At 38.5% G+C, this 16,372-nt stretch overlaps 2 protein-coding genes, 1 long non-coding RNA gene and 1 pseudogene across 4 annotated transcripts; all 4 read right to left on the bottom strand.

The window, feature by feature from the left end:
• Nucleotides 1-1,207: 1,207 nt before the first annotated feature.
• LOC115967213 lies at nt 1,208-2,740 on the bottom strand. The gene has a single exon (XM_031086274.1). The coding sequence runs from the start codon at nt 2,738-2,740 to the stop codon at nt 1,208-1,210; it is 1,533 nt and encodes a 510-aa protein (XP_030942134.1).
• A 2,844-nt stretch (nt 2,741-5,584) lies between these two features.
• LOC115974573 lies at nt 5,585-6,615 on the bottom strand. Of its 2 annotated transcripts, none has more exons than XR_004087972.1 (3): nt 6,528-6,615; nt 6,305-6,373; nt 5,585-5,736 (listed from the first exon to the last, which is right to left on the bottom strand). It is a non-coding gene; the product is annotated as an uncharacterized LOC115974573 (long non-coding RNA). The 2 variants fall into 2 exon arrangements; XR_004087973.1 differs by having other exon boundaries at nt 5,585-5,725.
• A 3,468-nt stretch (nt 6,616-10,083) lies between these two features.
• LOC115967206 (serine/threonine-protein phosphatase 7 long form homolog) lies at nt 10,084-14,602 on the bottom strand. The gene is made up of 4 exons (XM_031086267.1): nt 14,303-14,602; nt 14,043-14,130; nt 10,184-10,319; nt 10,084-10,109 (listed from the first exon to the last, which is right to left on the bottom strand). The coding sequence occupies exons 1-4, from the start codon at nt 14,578-14,580 to the stop codon at nt 10,084-10,086; spliced, it is 528 nt and encodes a 175-aa protein (XP_030942127.1). The 5' UTR covers nt 14,581-14,602.
• Nucleotides 12,814-12,924, bottom strand: LOC115978499 (annotated as a pseudogene).
• Nucleotides 14,603-16,372: the final 1,770 nt, after the last annotated feature.

Below are 16,372 nucleotides of genomic sequence, written 5' to 3'. Positions count from 1 at the left end.
TACAAATTACTGCCCACATCTTAATTATAACTCATATAATGTAATATCTAAACATGTAAAGAAGAATAACTTATGATACCCCCTTGTTAGTATGATTTGTAATTGTTACCTGCTACATAGCACCATGGCTTGTTGAAGCCACATTTCGAGTTGGACATGTACGACGGTTATGACCCTCTTGGCGACACAACCCACACTTCAACTTTGGTCCATTCTCAATCCACAATGAGGTTGGCAACTCCCTATCCTCGTCATCCATCTCATTGCGGATTCTCGTGGACTTGGGCCGACCTTTCTCACGGATCAACCGCTGGTTTGGCATCACGGTTCTCCTTTCTGCTAGCTCCGGCCATTCTAACCTATCTTTTAGTGGTTGGAATATAGGCTCATAGCTGTGATACCGTTCTTCAAGGCGGTAGAAATGATCCATATACTCAGTGGCATCATGGTTGTGTTTGGCACAAACTGCTATCAAGTGGGAACAAGGGATCTTGTTTGCTTCCCATTTGCCGCACGTGCATGTCATGTCTATGAGGGAAACCCTATGGGTGTGATCTCCCCCGCCAGTGTTCAACAGTGAAGACTATGTCTCCATTGTATATAACCGTTGTTGCGCACTCATCCTTCTAACAATATGGAGCTTCGCCTTCTCTTGATTTTCCTCGAACTTGTCATAGGCATATTTGCACCACACTTGCCCCTCTTCCAACTTCTTTAGGGTTTTGTTTCGACGTTCGTCAAAGTATGAGTTCACCTTGTAAAATGTAAACTTCACCATTGCAGTTATGGGCAAGCTACGTGCGCCCTTAAGTACCCCATTGAAGCACTCTGACAGGTTGGTTGTCATTGCCCCATATCGGTGCCCACGATCATGTACAAGTGTCCACTTTTCTTGATTTACCTCCTTAAGATAGTCGTACGCAGCCGGGTTGACATTCTTGATGCAATCCATGGTGTTCTTAAACTTCCTAACTTGATTCGCAGTTGCTGCGTTCCATACCAAGTTCTTCAACGGCACACTATTGAAGTTAGTATTAACATTGCTTACTAAATGGCGGAGGCAATACCGGTGATGGGTTAAGGGCGGTTGCAAGTAGCCCCTAGTGGTGTCATCGAAGCATGATTGTATCCCACAATGCCTGTCGGATATTATACACAAATTGGTGCGGTCTGTAACATAGGTCAATAGGCATGCCAAGAACCATCCCTATGTCTCTGTGCTCTCGCCTTCGACAACGGCAAATGCGAGTGGATAAACCTCGTTGTTACCATCTGTTGCCATTGCTATCAACAGCTTTCCTTTGTACTTGCCATAAAGGTGCGTTGCATCTATGCTTATCACCGGCCTGCAATGCCTAAACCCTCTAATACACGGACCGAAAGCCCAAAACGCGGAGTTGAATATACAAGTCCCCGAGACATGGGGGTCACACTTTAATGTGGTCACAGTATCCGGATCTGCATCAGACAATGCAGCTAGAAATCGTGGCAATTCTGCGTATGACTCGTCAAAATCCCCGTAAATACATGCAACTACCTTCTGTTTGGCTTCCCAAACCTTGTACATAGTTACATCATGCCCATGCCTTGCATGCAACATACTACGCAAGTCCCTTACCTTTCGGGTTAGGTCTTCCCGTACATACTTCTCAAGTGCAATGGAGATGAACTTTGAATCCATCATCCGCCCATCAGTTGGTAGCTGGAGGGATGAGCAACTATGAGGACCCTTACATGTACTAATAACCCACATCCCGTGCTTCTTGCTGCAATTGGCCCGAATTGACCACAGACATGCCTCATTCTTACACCGCACTACCAGCCTATTGGTGTCAGACTTGATGACCTTGTATTGCTTATTATGCTCCACAGAGTAGAGGGTCAACACATATTGAACAGAGGCTTTATTCTTGAATAGCATCCCCCTTGCTGGGTGGTCATCTTTATGCCAACTTGTAAGATGTCCTGTACCCAATGCAGGTGATGGGTCATTAATATTGTCCCATGTGTTTGATGTGAACCATTCTGGGATAGGAACTGTTGTAAGGCAATCCTCCTCGTTATTTTCGATCAGTGGTACATCTAAGACCTCCGCGTCGTCCACTGGTCCATCAGTATCAATGAACTCTTCATACACATCTCGGCTGCCATCAATATCAATTCCCCCGTCCATATCAGCTTGGACATGCTCATATGTGTGAGTAGACCCTCCCACATCATGTGTATTGGTGGCGCCCACCACTTCGGTGTTGTCCAAATGATCAACCGCACTACATGGTTCATTATTGTAGGGGAAAGGCGTGGCATAGGCAAAGGGAGGATGCACGTCAACCGACAATGAGTGTGGCTCTTCCACCCCACTGGCATGTTGTGAACTTGCACTACCATGGAACCCAACAGCCTCAACAGTTACATACAAGTCGGACGCTATGAACTGGGGGGTCCGCTTAATCACTGCCCACATCATGTCCACGTCAGCATTGCAACCCAACGGATTTGAGTTGTAGACAACCTGAGTACTCACAAGTATCTGGGGGGCACGGTACACAATGGATATCTTATGTGACTCCTTGTCCAACCGTAGAGCTTCCATTATCTTCCGGTGCATTTTTCTCAAGTGTGTTCCCCATTTCAACTCAATGAACTTCTGCTTCACTGACTCGCCTTTATAGGACAGCCCATGCAAGTCATGGAAATATTGTTCCCCATCATAGTAAACGTAGAAGCAGTGACGACCCATGCCAGACCTGGATAAGGACAATTAATTGTGGTTATCATGCAGAAGATAGGGGGTTATGTTAATGCAACAGTAATTAATCTTTTACAGATGCACTATGATGCTATCCTAATTATAGGTGTACACACTTGATTCGTTTGGACACAAACATTGGCCTTTTAGGGGAGACATGCCACAACAAAGAATCAGGGTGTTTGTAATATCGCTTGGTAAGGATGCAATATGGAGTAGGAAAATGCAAACATGGTCAGTAAAACTTGTTCACCTCGCAGGCTTTCTTTTTCAGAACCCACACAGTAAAGACTTTCAGAACTGAAAGAGCCATACAATTTAAACCTCAGTATACATTACACAGCATTGTTAATATGTATGAATGAATGCATATGTCATCATATTAATTCACCGTACAATGTTTGTTTATATATATGTTTATTTAGAATGATTATATACATATTTCCCAAAAGAATTCTCAAAAATAATTATTATATACATTACTATATAAAACTCGACATATTTAGGAACAATATGTATACAATGTCACTATCACACACACACACACACACATAAGATTATTCTCACATAAGTCATAATAGTACTGTTATCTAATTAATCGTTTCTTGGACAATTTTTTCCAGGATTTTCAATGTATTAACAGTTTTTGCAATTCCTAACAAAATGTTTCAAAAAATTGGTGCCCTAAGCACATACATTATATGTAAACATACCTATACATGTGTGTGTGTATATATATATATATATACATGTGATCATATATGGGTAGGTAGCTTTGTTTATATTTACATATATTTGCATATACATAGGGACATACATGTATATATATATATATATATGTGTGTGTGTGTGTATGTGTGTGTATATATATATACATATATTTGGGAATGCCACATATACATCTTATGATATGGGTAAGTACGTTTGTCTATATATACATATATCTATACATACATACATTTATGTATATATATACACACACATAATGTCAGAATAAGACAGTTGTAGAAAGCAATCCAAATTATAAGTAGTTATGTAAGTCAATCCATTTATAAGTAGTTATGTAAGTGAATATATACCTGTCAGGGAAGATGTGCCAGAACAAAGAAGAAGGGGACCACAGCAACAGCACGCCTGGTGAGGATGCAATAATGACAAGGAAAATGGCAGAAGAGTTAGCAAACTTTGTTCACCTCATAGGCTTTCTTTTTCAGAGACCAGACAGTGAAGGTTTTCAACACAGATAGAGCCAGACACGTGCATGGATTCTGAAATGTGGGGAGGGGGACAACATGACTCGATATTAAGGAAATCGATTTTATATAAAACTCGATACCACATAAATCGAGTTACTGTTGACAAGACATATTGAAATGACGGCATTTCAGAAACTCGGTTAATAAGAAGTCGAGTTACATGTAACTCCGCATGCTATAACTCGATTTCTATAGAATCGAGTTTTAGCCCCATTTCCTCTACAAAAGCGCACTTCACACGTTAGAAGGTGCAGCCACATTCTAGTGCAAAGAATTCCCACCATTGCGTGTTTGTAGAGCAGGATGGGACGAACCTATGTTGTGTTTAACGGTCGTGTTCCAGGCATATACGACAGTTGGCTAGATGCGAGTAGACAAGTTCATAAATTCCCAAACGCCAATCACAAATCATATAAAGATCGAAGGGAAGCCGAAGCTGCATACATGGAGTATTTGCATGGTAATGGTATGGGCGTGCATGGTGGTGCGTCTACATCGTGGGAAACTCCAAACATATCAACCTCAACTCCACCTAGCACTTCTCAAAGCGAAGGAACCAACTATGGCAGTGGAGACATTAGGCACACTTTGTTAAGGTATCAGTTGGAAGTTGCCATTGAGGAGCGTGACCACGCAAGGAGGATCGCAACGTTGAGTGCAAACATGTTGAATGAAGTGGTGGCTCATGTTGTGGGGGATGATGAAGTTGATGCACCCACGAGACAACGTACGGATGCATGAATGCAAAAGTACGACTTCTTGTTGTGGTATTTAGTAAGATATGTATACTTCCAAGTAACTACTTTCATGTGTGCTTTAAGTAGAAGTGTCATCGTTTTCCAATTGTTTCACTGGCAGATATGTATATATGGAAAAATAACCTTATTATTTTTGTTTTTGGACTACTTTGGTCTTATTCGGTCCATTATATCTACTTTGGTCTTATTCGGTCCACTGTGGTTTCTAGGAAAATCGGTGTACTACATTCTATTTACTCTATTTGATCCTATTCAGTCAACTTTGGTCGTACCCCGTCTATTTGATTCACTGCAGTCCATTATTGTGTAGTTACAAAATACTAGATCAGCCTATACACAATGAGCCACGATTAACGAATGTACATGACGTAAAAAACAACAATGAATTGCATAACCTCTACATGAACGATTTGGAAATCCTCCTCGTTGGAGGATCAAAATGCAATCCATACCAATCAAAGAAAATTCAAAGTTTAAAAAAGATAGGATTGGAATTATTCATACATGATAAATCGTCCAACATTAGAAAATTATCTAAATTCTTCAAGTCAATTCTGAAAATTTTAATAGCCACAATATAGAAAGTCCAGAACAAAATGACCATGAATAAAAATTGACACCAACCAACTAAAAAAACAAATAACACAGCTATATAAAGGTTCTTGAATCCCAAATACAGTAAATAAAACCCTAAAATTATGATGTACCTTGTAATATTATTCTGAATTAGAAAAAAAATGAACACTTAAAATTTAAAAGTTACGTAAAAAGTGAACATTACATGGAATACTACAGGTTTCAATATAGATACATTACTATATCTTCCCTCTAGCTAGCTCCACTGGACAAAACAGGTTCATCTCTATGAGAGTGGTCTTGCCACTGCCAATTCTGCCAACAATACGTATTTTGTGCCCTTCCTCAAATGTGCAACTGATCCCCCTCAGAACAAGTGCATCAGCCTATATTTGATCTGTTTTATCAATGATATATAAAGCCATATTATAAAGCCAAGTTTGAAGCAAATAACACAACTCTCAATCATGTGAAGATAAATACAAAACCAGTCAGATTGGTAATGAATGCCAAAGCATTAGTCCGCTTAGATAAAGTCCGGAAGAGCAACTTCAAATCAAGAATCAATCTCACTTCCGTCAAAAGTGCAAGTATTCCTTTCCCACCAAATACTCCACAGGAGACAAAGAGGGATCATCATGTCTAAATTTTTTAGCAATCAAACCATGTAAAGCACTAAACATATGAGGATTACCCATGTCAACAGTTTGGTCAATTAATGCCAACTTATAGATCAGAAGTCTTATTAAATGCTTCTTCCACTTCTAACTTATAGGAAGCTCAAAGAAAATATGTTTGATGATCACCAAACAGACATGTAAGAAGAAAATTTTACAGCATCGTTAGTTTGCAAAATCTACAATTATTTTCATTCCCACATGATTTCAACACATTGCAGATAAGGATATATATATATATATATATATATATAAAGCACAATGAAGGCAAATAAATGGAAAAAATACCTGTATGCCCAACAAAAGTATGTGTACATTTGCTTCCTCTCCAAAGTTTTAAAGTTGTATCACTTGAACCTAAAATCGTGGTAGCATAAAAATGAACCCCATAAGTTCATAGTGAAAGACATAGTTGGATCTATGCAGTCCCATCTGATGTAACCAGTTCCAACTACCAACAAAATCTAAAACAATATCTAGCAGAACAGTCATCTACTGAATCATATTATACCTGTAACAAGCTCGCCTGAAGGCAGCTTTATGAGTGCTTGGATTGCTGCCTTATGAGCCTCCCAGGATTCTGAAGGTTGGCCACTTCTCCAATGTCTTAATGTGCTGTGGTGAAGGAGACATTAGATACTAACCGAAAATTATTGAGAAAAATGCATATACCTTTGTAAGCATAGATAATAATTCAAACCCAAAAAAGGGCAATACACAAACAATAAAAGTAACATTCAAACAGTATGCAAATTTTTCATTAATGCCTCCATCATTTCATTAAAGCAAATGATGGACAAGATTTGATTCATTGGCCAATGACACACACAACATATATATATATATATATATATATATTTATATATATACTGAAAATCATAAAATAAGAAGGCTAATTGATGAAAAAATCAATAATCAATTAAATGTTTCTCATTGGGTTCCCAATTTGCTACCAAAATGAAAAGGTAATATATACAATGATAAATAACAATTACAAACCCCAAGAAGCGAAAGGAACAAAACATGCACACATAACTAAGATTTTTGCCGTTTTCAGCTTTGGGTAAGTTATATTGTGAGCTGCTCTAGAACTCAGAAAAAAAAAATATAAATTCTATTCTCCAAAGTTCCTACTAACGAACTTGTAATCAAATGTACACAGATCTAATCATTCTAGAGAGGAGGGGATTTAAAGGAGATTAAAAATAAGAAAATGGGAAGGAGGATGTACCAATCTAGGAATTGTAGGGAAGGCGAATCAGAAAATTAGGAGAGAGACACATACCTAGCCAAGCATTGTAGAGACTCGGATAAATGATTTGCTACAAAGGAGTTGGTTCTGCCATTGATCCGCATAAACTTCGTCATCAAACTCTTTTACAGAAAGTATCAAATTACTTCTTCTTGCTTATCAACAATACCACACATTTGTTTCTCACAAAAATAACAAAAATAAAAAAACAAATTACTCTCTTACAACCCACTTTACTGTAGCTAACAACATACAAAAACACAAGAAAGTTTGGCTTCAAATGAATACCAATCCAGACATTTGTCAAATTGCAATCAAAACTCCAAGTGCAGAAAAACTTCCTAATACATCAATAAATACAATACGCCTTATGGGTTTTCTCCAAAATATCAATTTCTTGACAACAAACACATTGACAGCCAGTATTCTCCCTAAGCAATGATCCAGAAATAGATGCACAGCCACCAAGATTCTCCCCAATTAGTAGAACATTTTGCATGCTTATTCCAGTCACCTATACACATGAAGAATAAGCACACAAGGACAATCCAGCTCAATGGCCTTTTCGTGTCCACCATTGCAGTTAGGTCTAAAAAAAAAATACGACTTTAGAAGAAAAGTGAAACGTAACTATGCAGTCACCTATAGGCAGGAAGTATAAGCATACACTAAGGCATTTAATGATCTTTTCGTTTTCGCTCATATGCCCTGACAGGTCTAATCTTACCTGTTTCATCAGACACAACAGCATAATTAAATTAACATAATCAATCAAATGCACAGTACAAGTAGCTCAAGAAGATGGGAAGTGTAGACGAAGTACATACCATCACCGGTCCCGCAATCGGGAGCATGCGCACGCAGGCGTCGCGATCTCCGCAAAGCCTCCACCGGCTCAATGTCCTCAGCCGGTATCTGCTCAATCTGTACAGCCTCTCCGTGGGGGGTTTGAGATGGAGCTGACATGGTGGGGTCCACATGCACTAGAGGTGGGGTGGGCATGCCTGGTGTGGGGACAAATATGCATCCACCATCATGGGCAGATCCACTGAAAACTGGGGGCAACATACGAGAAGGGCCCTCAAAGTCCGTGCTAGCACCATGGGATATAGTGTGGGCTAGAACAGTGCCCTGATGATCGACGCTATGGGATGGCCCAGCACCATCGCCAGGCGTGCATCGCGGTGTCCTGCCGTCGTCATCAGACAGTACCCAATCAATGCCAAGCCATGCCTCTTCTACACCCTCCTCATTCCCTTCCTCGTAGATGGGAGCCGACTCGGTCGTACGGCTGCGACCAGCTTGACCACCTCCACGATGTCCACCCCCACGAGACCCACCACGTTGCCCGCCACGAACTGGGGCCTGTGTATCAATGTCAACTGCTTCTGCAAGCGCATTCGCCAATTTAAGTCGGCCTAGCTCCTCCACAAGCTCTAGTGTAAATGTAAGGTCAGTGTGCATGTTAGAACCTTCATCGCACCTCTGTATAGACCTAATCATCGTCCGAACCTACAAAACAAGGGCGTCATAAAAGCAAGAACGCAAGTATGATGCAAAACTTGGATAAATCTGTTCCAAAATCAAAAGAAAAAGTAGCAAACATAGCTAATGAAATCCTTATATTACTTATAATTATGAAGCATCTTTAAAAAGACAGTGTATAAAAATAGGGGTTGGCCCCCCCTGTGCAAATATTTATAGTTCCAACCCAACACTCAGGAATTTTCAGTTTCCTGTTATGTTTATCGCTATGCAATCTAAACATTGAGATAATACTTCTAAAAAACACGTATAGTTGGTTGTACATAAGTTCAATCTTAGCATAAGTGAAAATATCAGAATTTCACTTCTGTATCTAGGGTTCACCAGATTTGCAACTCCATTAATATCACATTGCAATCAGGACACATATTTTGAAGTTATTATTTCCTAACGTACACGCCCAAATCAAATGAATTGAAAATATCAAACGCAAGCTTCAAGTTTCAATTAAGGGAAGTACCAAAAACTTAGAACATATATCATACTTGAATCTAGTATAAATGCACATCTCCTTGCTGCATACTTGCAAGATTTTAAATGACCTTTAAGCTGTTAGGAATTGCATTCTACCAACAGTTTAGTAAGGGACTTCCTAATCCTAGAGGTAATATCTATCAAGGAATATGTAATACATTAATCAGTCCTGGAGGAAAGGCTATCTAAACTATCATGAAATGTGAATTTATCACTACTACACAGAGTTGCACCGTCCATTTTAAAGTACAAGCCAACCAAAAACAAAAAAATAAAAATAAACAAAAAATAAAATAAAATACAATAAAACCCAACCCAACCCACCCTTTTTAAAAGTTGAATGTAATTATATGAACAAAGGTGTGGTCATCATTAGTCATTGCCCATTAACCATTCCTCATGCAAACAAATTGGATCAAGACAAATTCAGTTTGTTATGAACAACTTAAATCATGCAGTATTTTGACTTTAAAACATAATGACATGTCATGCAGTATTTTTTGACTTTAAAACAAAATGACAGAGAAACTTATAGAGATGTAACAACGATAATTATTGTGGACTTTTGCATGCGTGATAAAGCTGCTGAGGATATTTAATCCAATAATGGTTTCATCCATAAAATAGGAATTGTTGCCTCACCATGAGTTCCCAATACGCAGACTCTGGTGTTATGTACCGCCTTGTGTGGCGATTGTACCACATCATGTACTCAACGAGATACGTATCATCATCGTCTAGGAGATCGGACCTGCGAACTACATTCACTCGGTTGGCCCATTGCCGAATAAAGGGATCATGTTCTACCTCCCAGTTCTTCTCCTGAAGGGATATCTTGTGAAGGGTAGTCGACGTATCCACGACACTTGGAACTGGTTGCTTCATCCCAAACTGACGGAGGACTCGCTCAGGATGATGCCACTCCACTATCCAAAAGAATATCAACGGCACCTCGGCCCTCCAAATATGCTGCCCAGTAGTGCAATACGCAGGTAGGGAGCCTAGCGTATGCGTGTACGGCTCCCATACAATCTGCATAAGTAGATTATGTTTGTGATAGTGAGACATCATACTAATTTAACATTATGTTTGTGATATGTAATATGTAAAGCATGGAATTTCTTGCTTCTAGTCGTACACAAAATCTTCAGGGATTATTGGGCAGAAAGTAAAAGAACAACAAAATTGACCTGCAAAAAATATTAAAAGATCTAGGTTGTTCATGTCCACCATTTTCAGCCCCATGTTCATATGCTGGACAGGGTTCAAAGCTAACTGACACCATCAAATACTAGGGTTTTCAATCTGAACCAAACTTAGAGGAGGGTACTAGAGCATCCTTATGGCTGTAAGATGAATCCAAGTTGATGATTTCGCAAAATCTTTTTATCATAATAGAAATATTGTGCTACATTAATTGCATTAGTCATTAACAATGTTTCAATGAATGAGAACAAAATGACTATTATAAGGTCTACTAAAGACATTGCATTTCAAGTAGCACTTTATATTGCAAGAAATGGAAGCTATGTAAATTATTACATGGTATAATCCTCATCAAATACTGTTATTATATTTCTATGTAAATATATATTTCTTATAAATTTTAGTGTTGGAAATTACGTAAGCCTTTTAGTTATCTCAAACTAATCATGTCAATGTCTAAAATTACATTCCTCTTGAAGAATATGGTGAGCAGCATATTTTGCACGCTTCTAAAATTATATGAATAAAGTACTCGTTAATAATCCATAGCTTTTAATAATTTTAGGACTATTAAGGCAGCTAAAGTGGGGACAACTTAAGGAGTTGCATGCTGCAATTAAATTGTGCTCTCCAACTTTGGTGCAAGGAGCACGAACTAACTTTTCATTTACGTCAACAACAAGAGGTAATGTGTCAAGCGTCTTTATGTTTTCTCATATATCACTGATTAACAATTATTTGTTTCTTTAAACTTAGGCCATTGTTTTCCAAGAAGACAATCGAGGCTGTGCATATTCAAAATATACCACTTGAATACGTAAATCGAAGTCAAACAGTATTCTACTAGACTGTAAAAATATAACCTTCAATTCAGCAAAGGTAATTTATAACTTACAATGTAACAATGTTTTTTGCATCACAATAACAATGTTTGTAATCTTGGATACCCCTATGTTAGAAGAAGAAATACTAAATTGTCTACTTATTAGGCAGAGCAATAACTATGGTTTTAAGCTCATAACATTTTATTAATTAATTACAAGTGATTTCACAAGCTTAATTACAAACCGTACAAGCTTAAATTTTATTTGTTTAATCAAATTTGTAGCATATATTGAGACTATATGCAAAAACAACCGACTAAAGTAGAGCGTGATAGTAATCTGGTGCAATTGTACATATGAAACTTCTAGCCAAGAGAGTTCGATCGTACCTATGAAACTTATATCTATGCCCAAATGGAGCTCACACACTAAAACCACCTGCAGCACCAGTGGCACCAATGAATTGTAAAGAGCTTAGATTCACATTGACTACCTATGAAAACACCATCAACTAGAACATCCCAAACGGATGTTTAGATAACATAAAAGTTTATATTAACCTTAGATGGTCACTTAATACTAAATATTGCTATGTTCTGTCACAGGGGTAGTGAAATGCATAAACTCCAAACATTAGTAAGTTTTTGAAGGCAAAGCAACAATTGAGACTATCTTCGGTGCTCACTCTGGCATCCTAAACAACCCCAAATCTCACAAAGGGTTTAACCTATACCCTGGACTCTCGAGTTCCTAGTGGGGGGGCACTAATGGCTTTGTATTTTGGAAATTTCACAGTGTGGACCCAAGCAATGACAACCATCCAGCATTGGACAAGGACAAGCTATGGCAATGGCTTAGCCTATGGTCACTCTATGACATTCAAGGCAGAGTAACTCCATCCTTTAGTTTGCTTAATTTCAAATTTCAATGAAAGCCAGAGAAGTGATCATGTGTTTTACGGGCCAATGATCAATAATGTCATCATTCCCTCTGTTTCTGTACTTAGGCCAAAAATGCAAATTGGGGTTATATTTTTGCTCTCATGTCATGATTACACAATAATTAGATAAAATTTTCGTAGTTTAACATTTGCAGCTTTCCCAACGTTCTAAATTTAAAGAATTTTATCATTTTATGAGATTTAACAGCCAACTATATTACAACAGTGAAGAGAAGCTCTAACTCAGCAAATTTAATTCAACGAAAATCTGGAATATAATTGTGGTAATATCTAAGTCAACCACCAAAACTATAGCGAATCCAGAAGGTGTGAAATATTAATAAGCTTCAACAGTTCTAAAAAAAATTTCTATTTTAAAGCTTTAATATTGAAGTATAACAACTATCAAAGATTCAAACTCTCTCTAAAAGAATTATGAGCACAAGTCTGGGCTAACCTGTTGAGCAAGACTCCAAAACGCATGTAAAGAAGCAGAAAGTGCAAAAACAACGAAGAAGACAGTGAAGCAGAATTCACGCAAGGATTAGGGAAAGAAAAAAATTTGGACCATTTCTCGATTTATGCGTGTCATCCTTGCGCAGGGGCCATGCGTTTTGAAAATATCATTTGTATTCTAATATGCCTTGATTCCCTTGTTCTGAAAAGACCCATATTTGTCAAGTTTATAGTAGGAAATTTGTTGTTTAGAATTTAATTGATATCTTCTGCGTTTACAATCATTCGCCTTATATAAAGTCTTAAGAAATATTGTTTTGAAATTTTTTAGTTCATTTTCATAGCAGGCTAAAAGTTCTATTTTCTCATGTTAAATAGGTTGAAACGGTGTATAATGACATAATCAGAAAATGAACACAAACTTTTGATTCAGTTAGTAGCTGGAAAGAATTTAAAGATGTCATCGTCAGTTTCGAAGATGCATCATTAAAATCAAATGAATTACTTGAGCACACAAATACAACCAAAGACAAATCTAATTATCTTTGGTATACTATTAGGTAAATTCATTTCTCATTGAATTATAACCAATTACATAATCCAATATGTGCGTCTTCTCTTCATTGCATCAGCTTAATGACATTTGTAACAATTGGTGGAGTTTTTGTTTTTTGGTTGCAACACAAGTTTGAACTCACTGTCTTGCACTAAACCAAGACTTCATGCTCAATCTTTTGCGCATGTTGCACATGCTTCAAACATCTTGGAAAAGGGACAATTTATTCTGTGTTTTTTTTTTTTTTTTTCGGTGTAAATCACAAACGTTTCCGTACATAATGAAGAATATAGCCAAATTCTACTTTATATATATATGACTAAATTTATATATAACCCATTGATTTAACCCAACTTAACCTGAGTCATGTGAGTTGGGTTGCATTGGAAAAAACCCTTCAATCCAACCCAATTTGGAAAAAACCCTTTGATTTAACATTCAAGAATTTTTTACTTTTGTTTTACTTTATGTAAGGACGAGCAAGTATTCATGCAGGTGCTACAAATGGAAGTTCTAATGTGAAGTACTTCACGATGGACATTCCAATTGAGTTAAATGATGGGATGGAAATCCAAGTATCAAACAAAATGATTGGATGGTATTATGAAATCAACTCATTCCTACAACAATCCAAGAATTCAAAATAAAATAAAAATTGAGGGAAACGAAAATAAAAGCATGTGCGGTGCATTTGAGGGAAACGTGCTCGGCCCGTAGTCATAAGAATTGAGGGAAACGTGGTCATAAGAATTCAAACTAAATTAACCGAATACCTGCTCGGCCCGTACTGTAGCCAGTGACGCCCGGTACGCAGCAAGGACGTGCGTGGCATGCTCTGCGGTGCATTTTGGCCCGCTCCACCTACCAAACATGAGGTGTCGACAAATGCTCATTACTGAACCTTACATTTAACAAACTTTGCTTTTATATTTCACATCCATATACTAAGCATTGATAAGTTTCTTTCGTTTGTTAGTTTGGCATATTTTTAATTATATGAAAGAGACAAATAACGAGAACTCAATGAACGTACCTAATGGCAAGGGGCCCTGAGTGCACTGGCGGTAGAGGCGGCCTCACAACAGGGCATAATTGTGGGAACCTTGAATAGGCCCATAGCTGCACCAACAAGAGTACTCCTCCAATCTGCATCGCATCCTTCTTCAATGCACCACAAAGTTGCCTATACAGCCAGGCCAATGCTGCACTACCCCAGCTATACCATCTCGCATTGCTGACTGGGTTGAGCAACTGCAGAGGCAGCAGTGAGACCCGGTCCGCAGACTTGTCCATGAACAAGAGGGCCCCCATCCATACAAGTAGGTGGTAGCGGGCATGTTGCTGCACGACTTCGTCAGCAGCGTCCACAACTAAGGGATCGGCAAACTGTGCATCAAGCTAAGTGTATCTTATCCTCGCCCCAGCAAGGGTAGACTTGTTTGAGTTTGGTATCGGGGGTGGAGGTTTATGGCCCAACAACTGTTCGCACAGCTCACTCCATTTGTAGTCTGTCTTCCCAGTGACAGGCAACCCATCCACCGGAAGCCCCAACATCACCTCCATATCTTGCAAGGTGATACCCATTTCTCCATGGGGTAAGTGGAACGTGTGCGTCTCCGGACGCCACCGCTCAACCAACGTCGTGATCAAGGCGTGGTCGACCTCCATATCAGGAACCTTGAATAAACCAGTCAACCCTGCTGCATCTATGTGTTGCATGATACGTGGATCTAACCCACCCTGTGGCAATACACATTTACGGCGTCGAACCTTTATCATGCCAGGCGCCTCCTGCACACGGATGAGTATTGTGTTAGGAGATTAAACACGAGGTAATTATAAAACAAACATGTATTAATAATACTACTACATACCTCGTTAGCAGCGCACCTCCAAAGCGGACTTGACCGATGATTCGGCTGCTGGGCCAACTGGGTATCCACATCGGGTCCAGGCCGCACTCTATCTAGTGCCTGCATATTTGACATGGCAGCAAATACATTGTTAGCAATTTTCTAACAAGTAAACCACATTTAATATAAAATAAAAGCATAGATTCAGTAAGACATTATATTTTGAGCACAAGATTTTCAACATCACTTCTTAAATAAATAAGAACTTGTCATAAAAAAAATTATTTCAGAACCATTTAAATCACTTCTTAAAGCTTAGGATAATTATTAATTAACTATTTATGAAAATATAAGTTATAACACCACTCGATTTTCCAAAACCCCTCATAAAAACCCCAAGCACATTTAAACTCATTAATGAGAAAATCATCATTGCAGCATATAAAAGACAACAAAATTCTCATCTTCATTAGTAAATTTACTACTTCCTTAAGTTTCAACAAAATAATCAAAATCCCACACAAAACGCAACCTAACATTAACCAACATCAGAAAATATTTCAGAGGGAGAGGACCGTACCTGTAATCAGCGGCGGCGGGAACCAACGACGACTGATGGAGACTCGAGGAAGAGTGGGGAAGCCTGATCGCAGAACGAGAGAGACAGAGTGTGGAGAGAGAGTGATGGCAGAGAGCGAGGGAAAGAGAGTGTACAGGGAGAGCGAGTGACTGAATAGCGTTGTGAGATGTTAGGGTCCTATTGATTCAAACCGCTGAAAAAAACTCGATTTCCAGTTTCCCGAGTTATGACCGTTTACACAAACATTTTTTTATTGGGAAAAATTCGAAGGGTCAGACTAACTCGGCTATACAAATATCGAGTTATTCATTAAAACTCGATTTCTCTATTGTCGAGTTACAAAAGAGGGGCAATTCCCTATTTAGTTTCAGAAAGAGGGCAAACGAATGTTTAATTTCCCAAAAAAGGGTATTTGCCCATTTTCTCCGTATATTTTAAGTAAAACTTGACATTAACACTGTCAAGTTCCCCTTAAATTTTCAAAAAAAATTTAAGAGGCAAAATATGCATATAACTCGACATTGCCACCTATAACTTGATTTTATTAAAATCGAGTTTCAAAATAGGGGCATTTTGCTAAATAGTCTTAAAACATGGGCATTTTACTGCATAGTTTGTAAATTAGGGACAAATGCCCATTTTGCCTGTAGATTTTAAGACAACGCTTCTA

The sequence above is a fragment of the Quercus lobata genome, chromosome 2 (assembly GCF_001633185.2).
Source record: "Quercus lobata isolate SW786 chromosome 2, ValleyOak3.0 Primary Assembly, whole genome shotgun sequence".
NCBI classification, from domain to species: Eukaryota; Viridiplantae; Streptophyta; class Magnoliopsida; order Fagales; family Fagaceae; genus Quercus; species Quercus lobata.
The sequence above is the reverse complement of the archived record's forward strand: the minus strand, read 5'-3'. Positions and strand labels throughout refer to the sequence as shown.